This window comes from Triturus cristatus, chromosome 7 (assembly GCF_964204655.1).
Source record: "Triturus cristatus chromosome 7, aTriCri1.1, whole genome shotgun sequence".
Taxonomy (NCBI): Eukaryota; Metazoa; Chordata; class Amphibia; order Caudata; family Salamandridae; genus Triturus; species Triturus cristatus.
The window spans coordinates 1,611,432,954-1,611,451,512 of record NC_140590.1 but is presented as its reverse complement, the minus strand read 5'-3'; the positions used below and the strand labels follow the sequence as shown (position 1 = coordinate 1,611,451,512).

At 43.9% G+C, this 18,559-nt stretch overlaps 1 protein-coding gene across 2 annotated transcripts in view; it reads right to left on the bottom strand.

Annotated features, from left to right (window-relative positions):
• The window catches only part of NOL4L (nucleolar protein 4 like), a 463,439-nt gene that overhangs the window by 73,732 nt on the left and 371,148 nt on the right, over positions 1 to 18,559 (bottom strand). The window contains exons 6-9 of one of the 2 annotated variants that reach the window (XM_085619487.1): positions 13,289 to 13,560; positions 7,014 to 7,199; positions 6,740 to 6,931; positions 6,476 to 6,577 (exon numbers count right to left, since the gene is read on the bottom strand). In XM_085619487.1, coding sequence (XP_085475613.1) covers positions 6,476 to 6,577; positions 6,740 to 6,931; positions 7,014 to 7,199; positions 13,289 to 13,560 — 752 coding nt within the window. The remainder of the gene's footprint in view (positions 1 to 6,475; positions 6,578 to 6,739; positions 6,932 to 7,013; positions 7,200 to 13,288; positions 13,561 to 18,559) is intronic. The other variant, XM_085619488.1, reaches the window with a different exon arrangement.

The following is an 18,559-nucleotide window of genomic DNA, read 5'->3' as shown; positions in this document are numbered from 1 at the left end:
ATGCTCTGTTCTAGCAGAGAGAGCTGTGGAGTGTGTGTGCCGCCTTGTTTTTGAATATAATACATGGCTGTCATGTTGTCTGTGCGGATTAGGACTGCCTTGCCTGAAATCTGTGTTTGAAAAGATTTTAGGGCTAAGAAGATCGCTAGTAACTCCAGATGGTTGATGTGGAGTAACTTTTGTTGAGGTGTCCATGTGCCCTGCACGGTGAGATGTAATAGATGAGCTCCGCAGCCGGGGAGCGATGCGTCTGTCGTTAGTACTATCCGGGGAACCGGGTCCAGGAACGGTCGACCTTTGGAAAGGTTTGTGGCAGTCCATCACTGCAGAGAGCGATGGGCGCGACTGTCTACCAACACCAGATCTGTTAATTGACTTTGGGCCTGGTTCCATTGGCGCGCTAAGCACTCTTGGAGAGGACGCATCTGGAGTCTTGCGTGAGGTACTATGAAGACGCAAGAGGCCATCATCCCTATTAGTTGCATAAACACTCGAACTGGAAGGGAGTGTAGTGCCATGAATTTTGCGCGTAGAGCCTGAATGCTTGTAATCCTGGCAGGATTGGGGTAGGCTAGCGCTTTTGAGGTGTCTATGGTGGCATCGAGGTATTGTTTTATGTGGGATGGTTGTAGATGGGACTTTGCGTGGTTTACTGTGAAGCCCAGTTGGTGAAGTAGCTGGATAGTGGCATGTGTGTGTTGTACACACTGGCTGTATGAACTCGCTTTTATTAGCCAGTCGTCTAGGTATGGGAAGACATGGATGTGTTGTCTCCTGAGGTGTGCTGCCACTACTGCTAGGCACTTGGTGAATACACTTGGTGCTGTTGTGACTCCGAACGGGAGTACTTAGAATTGGTAGTGTTGGCCGTCCACTACGAATCTGAGGAACTTCCTGTGAGCGTTGTGCACTGGAATGTTGAAATAAGCGTCTTTTAGGTCTAAAGTGGACAGGAAGTCGTTTGGGGAAAGCAGTGGAAGTACCTGCTGAAGCGTTACCATGTGAAAATGGTCAGAGTGTATGTATTTGTTTAGGGGCCTGAGGTCTAGGATGGGCCGCAGAGTCTCGTCCCTTTTTGGTATGAGAAAATATAGGGAGTAGACCCCCATATTTCATTGGTTGGTAGGAACCTGTTCTATCGCCCTTTTTTGTAGGAGGGATATTACCTCCTGCTTTAGTAGTGTTAGATGTTCTTTAAACATTGGGCGTTGTCTGGGTGGAATGTTTTGGGGGGTAGATATTAGTTCTAGGCAGTAGCCTGACCGAATTTACCCATTTGTCTGAGGTGATGGTGGCCCAGACAGGGAGGACATTTTGGAGTCTGCCCCCGACCGGAGTTGGATGGTCTGGGGGGAGTGGAGGGAAGTCATTGGGTAGGTGCGGTGGCAGAGCGGGAGGTGTTTGTTTTGCCTCTGCCTTTGTTATTGTTGCCCCTGTAGCCGCCTCTTTGGTAGCCCCTTGTATGAAGTGGAAGCGGTGTCGGAGGAGTAGCCTCTGCATGTGCTCCGAAAGGAAGAGCGGCGAAAGGAGCGCCTGGGAGGGTGTGATTGTAAAGCTCCCATGGATTTTGTCGTGTCTGTGTCCTTTTTCATCTTTCTAAGGCCTCATCCACTTTTGGACCAAACAGATATTCCTGGTCAAAGGGATGGTTGATGATGGAGGCCTGTACCTCCGGTTTAAAACCTGAGATCCTTAGCCAGGCATGGCGACGGAGGAGGACACTAGTATTGATGGCCTTGGAGGCTGTGTCTGCTGCATCTAGGGCGTATGGAGGTATTAGTAATGGTTTTGCCATCCTGAATTAGCTTGTTGGCCCTAGGTTTGTATTTATCATGGAGATGTTGCATTATGGCTTCTAATTCGTCATAATGGGCCCTGTCATACCTGGGTAGTAGTGCTTGTGTATTAGCGATACGCCATATGTTGGCAGCTTGGGATGCAGTACGCTTGCCTGATGCGACCAAGAGTTTAGACTCCTTGTCAGGTGGTGGTGCTTCGTCTGACGCTTGGGAGTTGGCCCTTTTACATGCTGTGGATACCACCAGAGAATCTAGTGGTGCTGGCCCTCTGATGTAGGAGGGATCTGTAGGAGCAGATTTATATTTCTTTTCAATGCGCGGGTGAATGACCCTGGCTCTGACTGGATCTTTAAAGACCTCTGGCGCATGTTTTATAACCCCTTTGAGCATAGGCAATATTGAGGTAGTCCTATGTGTGGTGTCAAACGTATATAGGAGGAAATCCTCCTCCACGGGGTCGGGATGGAGATCTACCCCGTGATAGTGTGCTGCCCTTTGTAATAGATGGTTGAACCCCAGTGAGTCTTCTGGTGGGGAAGGTCTGGAAGGGTAGAGACCATCTTGTGGGACGTTAGGGATGTCAGGGATATTATAATCGTCCCATGGGTCTGGGGAGCCTGTGGGAGGGTGTCCCCTGTAGGTAAATCTTGGGGCACGTCTCCTATGTCATCATATGGATCCCCCTGATCATCATCATCCGGAGAGGGTGTTGGGGAATGATGAGGTGGGGGCGGAGACGGTGGAGGAGGGGAAGGTGGAGGGGGCGGTGGAGAAGGTATTCTGAAAGGAGAGGTAGCAGAGTCCTTCCTCTTTGGAGGTGGAGGCGGAGCAGGTTTTTCCAGCTGTCTCTTTTTGATGGAGAGCATCAAATGTCCGGTTTTAGGATCCTTGGTTAGTGTTTTTTGTAATGCATCCGGTGTAAAGAGTTCTGGTGATGTTGGTTGGTCCGTCGGCGCCGAAGGCGTCGGGGCTGTTGGTTTTTTGGCTTTATCTGCGCTGGTTCGTTGTTTGGAACTATGCTTGGAAAAGTCTGATTGTTTGGTCGGCGCCAAGGTGGATTTCGGCTTCGAAGTGTCGGTGCCGGTGGCCTTGTGTGCTTTTGTCGGTGCCGAAGATGGTGTCGGCACCGAGGAGCTGGAGCTGGTTCTCGACACCGAGTGTTTTGGTGCGGGGCTCGGTGTCGAAGCGGAGGCCATTTTCTTTTTCGGTGTCGAAGAGTGTTTATCAGCACCGACAGTGGGCTGGCTCGAGCCCGAGATGCCAGAAGGCTTAATCGGCTTCTTTACCGGGCCCGAAGTTGCGGTGTGGGAAGCAGTGTCTTTGGTCTTGCTTAGGCCCGGAGGCGAAGGCGTGACCGAAGCCTTTTTCGGTGCCGGCGAGGGTGTGGGGGGGGAGTAGATTAGTACTCACGACCCTCTGTGGCGGAGTGATGTCCTCCACATCTGAATCGTCGGCTTCGGAGGCGCTGACGAGTCCCTCGTCGGTGTGGTGTTCTTCTGGAGCGTCGACGCCTTCCCCAAAGATGTCGTCCGGAATCGCTGTCGACGAGTGTGCCATGGTTCTTCTAGCCCTTCGGTCTCGAATGGTTTTTTTGGACCGGAAGGACTTACACGCCGGACAATCTCGAGCCTCGTGTTCAGGGGAGAGGCAGAGATTGCATACTTCATGGAGATCGGTGTGGGGGAACTTGGACCCACATCGAGGGCACTTCTTGAAGGAAGTCCTTTCCATTAGCCAGGACCGGTGTTTGGGTAGGCCCGAAGGCCGTCGTCGATGACCGGAATCGAATGTTCTTGCCGATGAGAGGCGCGTCGAGTGGGGAGATCGCGATCGAAAACAATACCACGAGTTGGGGTGAGGACTGCGGGTCGATCTTCGAACTGAAAGCGGTTTGGAACCGGAGCGCGAAGATCACATCTGAGCCCGATGGCGGAAAACAACAATCTGAGGATGGAGCCAAAGCCCATTCGCAATGCGATCCAAAGGAGGAGTCACCGACCTCGTGACTTCCAAAGACTTTCCCAGAGGAAAAACAACTGCAAACATCCGGGCCCAACACCAGATGGTGATCTATGCACAAGTGTGTAATCTGCAGCTCATATGCCTCGAACATAATATTATTTGTTCTCGGAACGCCACCCCTTGTGAGGCGCACAGTTTTTAACACATTTTAACACGGTTTTAACACATTCCCAGATTTACGCCATTTTGTACATTTGGGATGTGTCGAACCCTATGGGTGTTGCATGGGAACACCTACCGCACCGCCCATGGCACGTCTCCCTGACACAGTGTGAGGCAAACAGCGACTTGCACTGCGTTGTCTCACTCCATATGTAAAAGACCATGAAAAGCCACAATCTTTAAATAATTAGATTTCAAACCAATGGAAGGGGTTGCAGTAAAAGTGATAAACAAGCTTTCAAACAGCATAATAAGAGCTTCTGCATCTTGTATAGAATAGAGATTTTCTTAACAATATGGAACTCTTGGCATGGAGGATTGTAGTGGATAAGGGACCCTGACTGACAGTTTGTGTTTTGGTGCAGCTTGCTTGTGTTTACTACAGGTTCATGAAAACTGTCGCTTCTTTTAAAGAAATTAGTTGATTTGTCTTTGCTGCTGCTGATTAGTAAAGATTTGAGAACATAATGCTCTCCTCCACGGCTTTCATAGAATCCAGACTTTCTTCAACACTGTCCAGAAAATCTCAATTTTGAGCTTGCTAGAGAAGTAGGTGCTATTTATCGTACCCAATAAAATTCAACTTCATGGGGTCTGGAATTTATTGGGTGCAATAGATAGCACATATTCTGAGGTTTGGGGAAATCGCATGTGGATATTGGTGCTTACCACACCAAAATATGTTACGGTAAATAGCATACTGTTTTCCCCCATTAATTTCCTGAGGGTTAATCTCCCGAAAATTAACAAAATCTAATGATGGTTTAGGTATTTAAAACATCCAATAATTACTGAGTGTGACAAATACCACACTTGGAATTCAGACCCCTGCGCAAGTCAGAAAACACTGATCAACTCATCATCAGTGTCTAAGTCCCTAGTTAAGTTAGGGCTCCTTTTACTGGTAACGACCCACTTGATGACAAAGACGTCTAAGGCACTGGACATCTTTTCAATAATTAGGATATTATTTAACATTGAAACAACTGACGAGTTGAGCTTCGGCAATGGTTAAGCTGTTGATAGTGTGGCGGTATTATTCAATGATGCAAATGAGACCTAGGCAGTGATGACACCTTAGCCATGACAGGAGTGGGGGGAGCGAAACTGTATCCCACCCAAACAGTGGGGGAGGAGGAGAAGCACTGAAAGACAAAGGTGGGCATTTTGTTACCGGTAGCAAGATGTGGAAAGTCAACTGTCATATATGTATTTCTGTACATTTCAACACGTATTTATAATGTGCTAAATCCCTCCAGTTGTGAGGTCTGAATATCAAAAAGAAAGAGTGCTCGATGATATGTGAGAAGAAAAGAAGAGTCAGGAGTTCAACCTTTTTGCAAAGGTCATCAGATTGCTTTCAGTTCTGAGTGCAAGTAGGAGTAGGTCACAAGCTATGGCCTCCTTAAATGGGAAATGTTTTCCTGTAAAAGAACTCAAATTGAATTTGGACGCCTTAAACTTAAATGAAGATGCTCAATTGTTCCAGTGGCTAAAAAGGATTTCCTAATGAGACTTTCATGAATCAGGGAGAGGACTATTAATGGTTGATGGCATTAAATAGCAGTGGCTGAAGTTGTTTCAAGATTCCTTAGGTAAATCTACAGTTTGTGTTCCCACCACCACTCAGGCACTAGAATATTGCAGCCTTGAAATTGAGTTATAAGCTTTGTGGAGTCCTCTGTGTGCAAGGCAGTAATCCAACTGAACACTGATAATTCCCGATGACAGTCACGCAGGTTTGAACGAGGAAGGGCTTTGATGCTGCAATGGGCTTAGATAGTAGCCGATCCAACAGGTGACGTATACAACCTGGGGTTGCAGAGGCAACTTGGGACAAAGGAGTTAGATGGGTCATTAAACGTTGAGAGAGCCTTATAGAGTTCCATGTACAACTCAGTGTCATCAGCATACCAGTGAAAATTGTACTCTGAGGAGCTTACAGGGAGGTTTGGTGAAACTTTTGAAAGATGAGATACGTTCTGCTAACCAGATTTTACTTTAACCACTTTCTCATGCTAATTTTATGTCATGAACGAGTATGCCGAAGGCTGCACAAATTACACCATTTTGATTTGTGTTAATGAGAAGGCTTAACGTTTGCACAAGATTTGCCCTCTAGGGTAGTTAGTGGCACTGCATCATAAAATGAAGTGAAAACTATTCAGGAGAGTATAAGCCTGTAGGAATCAAGCCTGTAGATGGTGGCATCTCCTGAAAGAAAGTTCCAGTCAGCTGAGTCTGAGATAGGTTAAATTAACTTATTTTAGTAAAAACGTCCTCTGATCAAAAATCTTTTAATTCTTGTAATGTGCAAGGGCTAATGTCCCAGAAAGTATGTGCAAATAAAGAATGCAACATGGCTGCTAGAGACAGTATGAGAATGTGGGATGCCAGACACTCACTGGTTGTTTCAAAATACCTAAAGAGCACTCTCCAGTCTCAGGAGATGGAAATACTGTTTGTGTCTGAAAGTTCAATCAGAATCTTACCATGCCGTTGAAGCTCCTCTTCGTGCGTAGGTAGGTGTGTTGCGTTATGTGCGTGTCTGGAGGACCGATGAGAAGTTTAACATCTCGATGCTGTTCTTCTTCCTGGGGAGATGGAAATGTTGTGTGTGTCTGAAGGTTCAATGATGAGAGATGGGTGGTGTAAGTCTGTGTGTCCAGAATTTGGGGAGGGTCTTGCCATTTCTACGCTAGTCTCTTTGGGAAGGTGGGAGTGTTACATATGGACATAGTTAGTGAACATCTTACCATCTCCATGCCACTCTTTTTCATGCGCCGGCAGGATTTGAGGTAAGTGCGAATTCGTTTCCGTGCTCGTTCTTGGAACTCTGGGAACTGACGGCTGCATGACTCAATTATAGCTTGGATCTTCTCCTTTGGCTGTTTAGATATTGGGACCATGCGATCCAAATTCTCATCCACAAAGAGCCGCACAAACATCTGAAATGAAAGATCCAAGCTAAGCATCTGCATCTTAAAAGTTTAAAATAATGGAAGCGCTTACTTTTGTCAGGTTTCTTACATTGAAGGCCTTGAGGCGCTCAGGGTCTAGTCCCTCAGTATCGTTGATTTTATCATTATCGTCATGGTCGTCATGGTCGTCATCATCATCATCAACAAGGGGAACTCTGCCCATAGTCAGGTCCTCTGGACAACCGCTCATCTCAGTCTTAATGGAGTCATAACTACCCGAGCTGTAAGGAGGCGACTGGAGAACCACAGAAAGGGAAAGGCCAAGAACAGAAGACAAGAAACATATATAAATGTTGGATGTGTGAGGCACATAGTAAATAGAAGGAGCTGGAACAAATCAATGTATTATATATTGCTTTCACAAAATTATTTCCTTTCAGTGTCTGGGACTGCCACTCAGCTTCTTCCATTTTCTAAACTCTTGCTCAGTTTCCTCAAATGTATTGCCTACCAGTGGATATTTTCCAAATACCATTAATCTGCCTGGCATTTTGCACCACTCTTTCCCAAAGCCATCACTTAATTCCTCGTAATGCCAACCGCTGCTGTAGCAACTACTAAATGGCTTGCAAAAAACTTTGTAACTAACCAATGCACTTATTATGCTAACCTGCTTCCAATATTCTGGCTCCTCTAAATCCTTACGGCCCTGATGGTGCTGGAGTTATATTTAACCACTTCTGAAAAACCAGAGTACAACCTAATTCTTTTCAACACTATGCTGTCTGTCACTTCCTTGTGAAAGAAGTAACGTTTCTAGGCAGTAAACATTAATTTTATAAGTTTAAATCAACATAAGAATCTAATCAATTGAGACAGTGTACTCTCACATAGATACAAATATATGAATATTTTTTATTAATTTTGAATAAAAGTCTGACTATGTATACATGGATATACTGCAGACAGGTCACATAAAACATGAACAAAACGACATAAATCAATCATGATGACAGACAGTGATACATAAAATAAATACTTAACAATATATACAATACAACATATAATGGCTTGAAAAACAGTGAGAGATGATTGTTTCAGTAGAGCGATGTAATTTTCTACGCGCGTTTCGGCATATAAAACGCCTTCTTCAGGAGAAGCCAAAGTAATTCTGAGTCCCAGATGAGCGTTAATGCAGGGGATTCTCAGTGTACAGCAACAGGTGACAGTTACGGTAGATTCTACAGATTATCAAGGGTCCTGATAATAAAGGTTGAGGATAATCATATGGATCCTGACGCAATATGTCTATTTAGATTAAAACAATAATACTCAAAATCTCGGTAATTATGCGAATTGGACCGGACTTTATCCTACAGCCTTGAACTGTTTGTTAATCAATTGGGATCTCTATGTAGGGTGGAGAACTAGGGCGTCGATGCAATGATCAGTGCCGATAATAAATCGTTCAGTATATGGTCTCCCACGCCTCTCTTCTATCCAGTACAACTTCCTTCCGGTACCCAGACTTTGACACATCTAATTTCCAAAGTGCAGGTTGAAACCCAACTTCATCATGTGTACGAACCGCTGTTAAACACCATCCAGTGGTCAACCTACAGCTCAAGTATTTGCCCATGATGAATGTAATGCTAAAAGCTTCTTTTAGTGCTTTTAATGGATCTATCCTCTTTCCATTACAGTTCAGCCCCTACCAGTGTCTTATTCATCTTCTATTGAAACCTCCATCCTTCTGTTGAGGTAAATGCTATACTTGATCCCAGTACTGAAACATGCTTCAGGGAACAGTTACACTCGGCTTTTACACTATATGGACCTGATTTAGGAGACGAGTGATAATATAGAATCCGTGGATTCCCAAAAAATATGATAAATTTGCCACTGCTAGAGTTCCTGCAGGTATGTTGTAGTATGAAGGTGGTAATTATGACAGTGGTAATTCTACTGGTGGCAAACTACATCAGTGACACATTGACTGCATCAAACAGGAACTGTTGTATTTTACATTACTACAAAAATCTAAACAAGGTTCTTAATTACCAAGGTACGCAAATAGCATTTGGGAACCTTTCTATAATTCAGTTCAATTTTTATTTGGGAACCTTTCTATAATTCAGTTCAATATTTATTAAAGATTTGGAACTCAAATGAGGTCCACAAAAAACACACCTTCAACTTAATACATAAAAAATTATAAAACATCATGGGGCACATTAATGGCAACAACTACATGTACAAATTTTACGATTCGACAAATAAAGATGGAGATTAGCAGCAACACGAATGAAGTAACAAAGCATATCCCTAATTGTGCAAAGAGCATTTAAGTAGCAGTCAGTTCATGTGCAAAATATGATTAAAAGCCCAACTTCAACAAAAAGTTGAGTTTAAAATTAGCAGTCAGTTCATGTGTAAAATACAATTAAAACTCCAATTTCAACAGAAAGTTGAGTTTGAGATTAGCAGCAATAGAATAGGAGTACCAAAGCATATCCTATCATATATAATAGAGGCAGTTGAGTTACAGCAGATTCATATGCATAATATAATCCAAAATCCAGCATCAATAGAGAATTGGGTTTTAAAATTGGCAAAACAACAACTTTTAGGAGGGTCACAAAAAAGGGACTTGGTTTAAGGACTGAAACAACTCCGATCCCTAATAGACACTATAGAACAAAAAGAAGAAGTACAGTCCATTCAAAACAGAAATAGCCAACTGACGGTTAATGTGAAGGTGTGTACGAGAACCTGCGAATAGTTGAGGCACCCCTGCGGGAGAAAGGAGTCCATCAGCCCACCCTTACTGGCGGAGCATCGTCATCTGGAACTCCAAGGAATCACTGTCTGAGCCCGAGATGGCAGATCGCTCAGGTATACAGGCTAGTGAAACCCGGAAGGAAAATAAACTCCTGCAGGGGTATGGACCCAAATAGTCGAGGGCTCCTGTAAAGTGCAGTGCTAAGAGAGTGATGTGAGGTTAAAAATGAATATTTGATCAAAAATGAATTTAATGTGGATTGATCAAATTTCATATCTAAAAGAACCTATAGTCTGGTATGAATTTTACAGGCTAATTTTTGGTTCTCACACACGAACCAAAAATTAGCCTGTAAAATTCATACCAGACTATAGGTTCTTTTAGATATGAAATTTGATCAATCCACATTAAATTCATTTTTGATCAAATATTCATTTTTAACCTCACATCACTCTCTTAGCACTGCACTTTACAGGAGCCCTCGACTATTTGGGTCCATACCCCTGCAGGAGTTTATTTTCCTTCCGGGTTTCACTAGCCTGTATACCTGAGCGATCTGCCATCTCGGGCTCAGACAGTGATTCCTTGGAGTTCCAGATGACGATGCTCCGCCAGTAAGGGTGGGCTGATGGACTCCTTTCTCCCGCAGGGGTGCCTCAACTATTCGCAGGTTCTCGTACACACCTTCACATTAACCGTCAGTTGGCTATTTCTGTTTTGAATGGACTGTACTTCTTCTTTTTGTTCTATAGTTTTAAAATTGGCAACAAGAAAGTGGTGGAAAAGCAAAAATAACCAGTTATATAAAGAGCAATTAAGTAGTAGCCAAAGTATGTGCAAAATACAGACTTAAGAGGGAGAGAATACTCCATAATAGGGCGATAATCACAGGAGTAACAGCCCATTTAGAGGAATGTAGAAAAGGTTAAAATATATACATAAACTCCTTTAAAAAGTTGAATAATTTTACACAGACAGTTTAGTTTTTCGGACTAAAGAGAACGTCGCGGGCTGAAGCTACATCTTTAACACCATTTTGTAAAAACATCGGCCGAAGCCAGCGGCGACGACTCCAAACCAATGCTGGACAGACAAGCAAGACATGATCCAGGTTCTGAATGCTTAACTCACAAAAATTACATATTTTTCCATTTTTCATATTCTGAGACCAGCTTACTGTTAAATCATTTAAAGGTAAAAGATTCATGCGACATAAGGTGAGCAACGTCGAATTCCGTGTTCTAAGTTTTAAGATAAATATTTCTGGGAGATTCTCGGGGAGCTCGTCTTAGTTATTATCTTTAATCTCTCTTTTGTATTACAGAATTTGATATCTCTATTGTAGCTGAGCTTACCACTTAAGAGTTTTTAAAAGAGATTTAAATTCTAATGGCGGGAGGGTAATCACTGATTCTTCTTGTACACAAAAGAGATTTAATGCCAGAGAGAAGTCACGATATATGGAATATTTCCCCCCAATACCGCCAAAGATTTCTTGACGCTTAAAACCTCTTAATGAGTAAGGCTCGCTATATATTTTAGCTGGTATCCCCAATATAAAACCCTGGATATACCTTGGATATAGAAGCTTATCAGGCCAAATTCTAGCCTAATAGCAGCTGATGGAACTAACTTGTTAAAATTGCACAATTTCCGCAAAATCTGGCCTTCTATCCTATCTAAAAAAAACTCCAGTCCTTTACAGGTATTGATTCAAAGGCATAAAGCAGAGTTGGAGGGATTTTTGCTTTGAAAATCGTCAGCATATGTAAAAAATGCCTTCTGCCCATTGCACTATAAAAAATGCGCAGACCATTAGCGTGGGATACAGCTTCACAAGAACTGTGTTCAATGTGCAGTTTATTCTTCGTATTAATCTGATTCCCACTTCTTATGCCGACGACACCCAGCTGGTGATCTCGACAGTGGACAAGGACATCAACTACTCATCAAAACTTCATGACTGTATGCTTTCCTTGAGTCATTACATGAATACTCACTGCTTGAGTTTAAACTCAAGCAAAACAGAGGTGAATATGTTTGGAAACCTCTTTCCACCTTGGTCCCTAGCATGGTGGCCAGATAATCTTGGTCCTCCCCCTACCCGGTTGATAAAGCTAAATACCTCGGGGTTATCATAGACGAGATGCTTAGTTTTAAAGCGTTTCTAAGGTTGTGTCTTCTTCGTTTTTTACGATTAAGACCATAAGGAAAATTCTGCCTTTTATTCCTAAATCCTGCAGAAAATTGGTTGTAACCTCCTTAGTCTTGTCTAAGCTTGACTATTGTAATGGACTATACATGAATGTGCAATCCACCCTCCTCAGGAAGTTACAGGCAGTGCAAAATGCTGCCGCAAGACTGATTCTGGACATACCTAAATATCAGTCTGTCAGATCAGCATTGCGAGATCTCCACTGGCTACCAGTTGGTCAGCGGATAAAGTTCAAGGCACTTTGCATAGCCCATAAGGCTTTGCATAAAGAAGGGCCTAAATTTCTAGAGGACCTTTTCAGATGGTATTCTCCAAATAGACCTCTGCGTTCGGCTAATGCCCATCTGATGCCAGTGGTCAGGATCAAAATGATGAACTGGGGGGGAGGAGTTTCATCTATAACACCACCAAGGAATGGAATTCCCTTCCATTATATCTTAGAAAAATGTTCCCCCTTCTCGAGTTTAGAAAACAACTGAAGACCTGGCTCTTTTAGTAGCAGTAGCACTGAGTACAGTATGTAGAACTGGTAGCGCCAAGACAACTGAGGGTATTCGTGTGCTGTATACATTTTATTAACATAACATAACATATTACCCACCATTAGTTTTCCTAGGTAAAGGTATGAATCTACCACCTCCAGCTTTTCGGGACCAATTTGCCACTTAAACTTACTTGATTTACTACTTCTGATGCATTTCATGATTAAAATTTTGCTTTTTGATACATTTATCTTCAAGAAATGAGCCCTTGTACAATTCTGTAATGAAATCAACTTTCTATTCAGCCCAATAGGGGTTAGGTCCATCACTATTATATTGTCTGCATAAAGGAGACATGCAAAAGGACGGCTGTCTATCTTTGGTGTATCTCCCTCTAGCTGGGAGAAACAATCAGGTAAATCTGCTATATATAAAGAAAATATTATCGGTGCTAGTAAGCAGCCTTGTTTCAGACCATTTTCTATGGGTATTCCAGAAGATAAGCCTTGGTTTCCCCCTTTCTATAAACTAAACCACTGAATTACGAATACAGATTCATGATTACAGTAAAAATGCCCTTCAAAGTTAAGTTACATTAGTCCTGATTGCGAATGAGGGCACCATATAGAGCCTGAATTGGCATATATAGCTAAACTTGACAGCAGGGAGTGTTATTTTTTTACGATTGCTTCCATCAATTGGATATGCTACCATGCTTACTCCAGCTTCATTTACTCATTCCTGCTATTTCCAATACATAAGCCTATCCTAAATACTGCCTTAGGACTGAGCTATCTATTATGGCGTTCAAATGTTATAGCTTTTTGGAATCTTTCTTACACCCCCCACCCTTCCCGCCTTGTCCCATGATCACAGTGTGGCCCATCTCTCCTTCTTGACCATACCTCTGATGTCGCCTTCACAGCATATTTCACCCGGCTCCTAAGTACGTCTGCGCTACAGCTGTCAGACTGAAAAGAGGGCATCCCATGAGCATTTTGGAGTTTATCGCTGAGGTTGATAGGTTGGTCCTCGGATGAGGTTGTGAAATCCAGTGGGACAGCTGTTCCATTCCCATTCATCTCAGGGAAAGCACTATCTCCCTGAGTGCTGCTTGAGGTGGAGGGGTTTAATGTGGAAAATCCATTCCCACTGCAGCTCTCTGAGGAGGAATCATCTGAAATAAAGAAACAGTCACTTCAAAATAGGGAACCTTCTCACGAAAAGCACCATTAGCCATGCCCTCTCCATAAAGGCTGTGCATGCACACAAACACATGCATAGGTGCATAACGACCCAAAGGGTTTACAACTCACAAACTATTGCCATCCCAATGATTCACCACTGATTGTTCCCAAACAGAGGACAGAAATAATACAAAACCCTTTTAGAGGAAATATGGTAATAAAATAGACTTTCGAACTCCCTAACAGAGTTAGATTGGTTAAGCTATGGCCTACAACTAAGGTAAACCTAGAGTAAATGTGTGAAACAATAACGCAAACAGCATTTTCATAGATTAAATGTGAATTAACTGCTGATGTGTTAAGTAAATAAAATGGAAGAAATTGATATGCAAGTGAGTAAAAAGTATGTGCACACATTCATCAATTTCAGGCCTTCTGTAGTCTCACCTAGTGCCCGGAAACAGCACAGGTGTAAAATATATGACTTACATGTAAGGTTAGATAAATATTACAATTGCCTTCATAAATGCTTCTCTAACGAGGAACAAAAGCTTGTTCACCACATTTTAAATTCCTGGAATGGGACCAGAATCCTACCCATTATAAATGTAGCTAGTTCCCAAAACCTTCATTTACATCAAGCAGAACACTTGCAAATATGAGGCCACTAAGGAGGGAAAGGACAGGTTGATAGGGGAATGTGCACAGACAACAGAACTTGGCCTATTACAGGCATGAGTGAATTTTTCATTTCCCCTGCTTCTAATGATGCATTTGGTCCTAGTGTCTTGAGCAAATATCTTAATGGTGGATTGGTTGGAGTTGAGATTGAAATAAAATACCAATAACATTACTGAACACATTGGGATCAAGCTATGAAAAAGACAGCACATGACCTAAGAGATCAGGCTTCTTATTAATACTTAAAGTGAAGGCAAAGCCCTGCAACAACCCCTTGAACAATGCACGGAGCCACAAGTTCCTAGTGCAGTTTTGACCGAAAGTCACAAATAGTTATCTGGATTATCTACAAGGATGTTACTGTTAGAGCAGAGCTGCAAAGTTCTTCTAACATCTAGCTTGTGTAACATCTTTTCCCAGGGAAGCACTGAATAAAGTCAACAACAGTGACTGAAAACATAATTAAAAAATATGAGTACTTGAACAAAAGTGATTCTTACCCCTGGTGGCGCACAGTGGTCAGTAGAAAGGCTTGAATCCCATTGATGGTCCATAAATGAACAAATAATACTTCACAAGGCCTCACCTATTTGGAAGTAATTTTGATCACTTCAACCATGAAGAAAAAGTGGAGGGGCAGACTCTCCCCACAGAGGCCATCAATGGGTATTATTTTCATATGGAGACTGTTCTAATATAGGGGGTTCAACACCAATCTCTTAAATAAATGGCGAACATAGCTAGTGTGGCCAAAGGGGTTAAGAAAGCAAACAAGGCTGCATCTGATGGCTGAGTGGGCCTGAAGTTATTTGACCCTAAAGAGAATAGTAAAAGAAATGGGAAAAACAAACCTCAGAGACAACAAAAGGCCTCGTGTTTCTGTAGGAAGGACTACAACAGCACAGAAGCGGGTGTTCATGGCAAACAATTCCAGCATACTGAATGTGGTATGTTTATGTATTTGTAAAGGCCTGCAATGTTAAGAGGCATCATTTCCATTGCTCTTTCTACGTGATTTCAATTTGTGACCTGCACATGACACAGATCTCAATCGTAAGCACTTAAATCATTGAGACATTACTGCTGGCCATTTAGGATACATTTGCCATATGTCTTCAGAGAAGTGAAAAGAGTCAAGGAGATAGTAAGAGGCAACAAGCATTTGCAATGCAATAGGTCTCGCATTTAAGAAAGTTTGAGCTATTGGCATTGTAAATGACAATGCCTTTTATTTATGTTTTGGTTTTTAAAACATAAATAAAAGGCATTGTCATTTACAATGCCAATAGCTTAAACTCGCGTAAATGCGAGACCTATTGCATTGCAAATGCTTGTTGCTGATGGTGCCGCGCTTCTGTCCAGAAGCATCGCCAGAGGACCTTAGTAGCACTGAGTTCTTAAAGCATTACTTCCTAGATGATCTTGAATGGCGCCTCTGCGGTCTTCTTGTAACTAACTCTCCGGCCAGTTGCTGCTGATGCACTCATTCAGGACGTCGGCGAAGACGAAGCGCTGCCCTTTACCACTGGTTGTTTATAGTTACGATTGGACGTTTTGGCAGCGGAGAGGCATGCAACTTATTGTGATAGGTTATAAAATGGGTAATATTGTATGGGCTTTCTTCACGGCGCTGACACAACAAAGTATTCTGATGCTGACATCACTTCCCGTCCTGGTTGGGAGAGAGTCATTTATGGATCGGGGACAGGTGCTTGAGAGGTGGTTAGCGCAGGTGACTGATTAGCGGGGCAGTGGAGGAAAGGAGGTAGAGGTGGGGGTGGGGGTGGGTGTCGGAGAGATGCAAATGGTAGAGAAAGGCAGAGGCAAAGTGCAGGAGAGGTTCTGAGGAGTGTGGAGAAGTGTGGCTCAATGGTTAGAGCGGCAGACCCTGATGCAGAGGTCTGGCCCGGGACCAGGGTTCAATTCCCCGCCTCGGCGGGTCTTGGGCTCAAAATTCCACGGACCTGATAATTCTCGCCTCGGTGCCTATTCCAATCATGGAGTCCCACTCTGCAACTCTGGGCAATAGCTTGCTTAATCTCCACAACGGCCCCCACAACGCTAAAGGATGCCTGGCCTCCAACTTGGGGGTGCCCAGGAGTCGACGCCTCACAGGGAAAGCCAGGATGGGTTCCACAGCGGTATTCGTACAAGCGCCTTGAGACCATTGCGGGTGAGTAGTGCGCTATACAAGTATCAATTTACATTTAGAGGCATTGCGTGGAGAGGTACAGAGCGCTGGGTGGAGAGGTACAGAGGCGCTGGGTGGAGAGGTTGGTGACTGACAGAAGAGAACGTGGGAAGGGCGTCCATGTGTCCACATAGAGCCATTTCCAGGCGCTTTGCGGGCTCGCACACAAAGATCCACATTGGCGGTTTAACAGGTGTTTCGGCACCCGGGCTCTGGGGAGGGCGACCCCGGCCTGGATGGGATAGAGCCATTTAGGGGCCCGGGTACAGGTGCTTGAGAGGGGGTCAGCGCAGGTGAGTGAGTAGCAGGAAATCATGAGACTTTATTAATGCTGTCCTGAGAGAGGGGGTCCTTCCTTCCACCGTGTAATCTTCAGCGCTTTAAGTGGGATGAAAAAAATGGAGGGTCTCTCAAAGGGTGTGGCTGATGTAATTAAGGACGTGGCTTAAAAACACATAAGCTAAAAATCTGTGCTTAGTATAGTGCGCAACCCGAGTGCTGCTTCTGCCACTGCATCCAGATATATAATACAACACGTAACATTCACCTACAACAAGTCAGGACTATTGGCTTTGTCAATGGTTCTTAGATCCATAAGATAGATAAGCAACAACTATGGCTTTGTTTTCTAAAATATAAAAAATGCTTCAGTTCTGAAATGACAAGGCTGCAAAAGAACTGTGAAGAGCCTCTTTGAAGCCCCGCCCACTGAATCCTTGCTCTGCCCTCAGAGGGCTCCTGTCAGTCCCCTCTGCCCTCAAGAGGGGGTCGGTTTGTTAGTACGTGTGACTTCCGGCCTCTGCCCTCAGTGGGCTGGAGAGTCTGTAGTTTCTGTCTCTTATTGGACCAGTGTGACTTCCTGCCCGTTTCTTGGACCTGTGTGACCTCCCGCCTCTGCCCTCGGAGGGCCTGGAAGACGTGCCTTTGCCGGTCTGTCTCTCGCGGGGGTCCGAGCACAGAAGCAAACATGGAAAGAAAAAAGATGGCGGGGGTCTGAGATGGAGACTCCGGAGCACAAAAGGGTCCAGATGGCCCCCTAGGGGTGGCGAGGATGTGGCCCCATTTGTAAAAGTGAACGCGCGCATTGCGCGCTGCAAATACAAAAACACGAAATTAGAAGACGGCTACATATTATACAAAAGCACATTCACAAATACCCATTACACGAATGGTAAAAAAAAAAAGTGCTTACCCAATAATTAAAAGACTGTGCACTGCCGCAAGTAAAAGATCCAGTCTGGGTGGGCGAGACCAAAAGGAGACAGGGCGGTAACACGGAGGGACTAAAAAGTCTCACTCCCAATGGAAAGCCAGGGTTTACCCTGCGCGATGACGCAATCCAATGGAAAGAAAGGGCTGAGCCTAGACTCCACTTCTGAAATTGGCTTGATTACAAGAAGCCTCGCAGAGCGAGCAACGCATGCGCGCTGCAGCGCTAGGTGAGACCTAAAAAAGAAGAGCCAAAGAGGAGAGAGGTCATGAAAAATGGCTTGCCATTTGTCCTTACTAGTGCCTGTAAGGCAACAGAAGCCCAAGACTCAGGGAACAGGACTGCCTGCATGACAGGTAAAATTATTACTATTGTGTGGGAGACCTATTTCCTTCTACTCAGAAAAGACTTCAAAGAATTGCATAGGTGGATAAAATATAAAGAGGTCACATTCTCAGGTACGCTACAACAGCATCGCTGCCTTATTTCATACCGAAAAGCATCACATTCATAGTAGGAAGAACCGTTTACCAGAATGAGCTGGTAGAACAAAGGAAAGAGACATCTCTTAAGTAGTGGAGTGGCATCCTGCAGCGAAATGTATAATGGTCAACTCTTGAAGTTGTCTGGTTCAAGTGAATCCCTGAGCCTGTCTCATGTTCCACCCCTGCACCGCAAACCTAAATACAGAAGACCATGAGGTCCATTAGTGTAATGAAGGTCCTTGTAGGAAATGGCCCTTGAACAAACCTCTTTAGAGTATGTATACTGTGGAAATCTCTCACGCAAAAGGAAAACCCACCAAACAAAGTGTCTTTTCCAAAATAAACCATTTAAAATGAAACGGCTCCATTATGTTGCAATTCCCAGCGAAAGCAGCAGACCCACAGCAGCCTTGACATTTTAA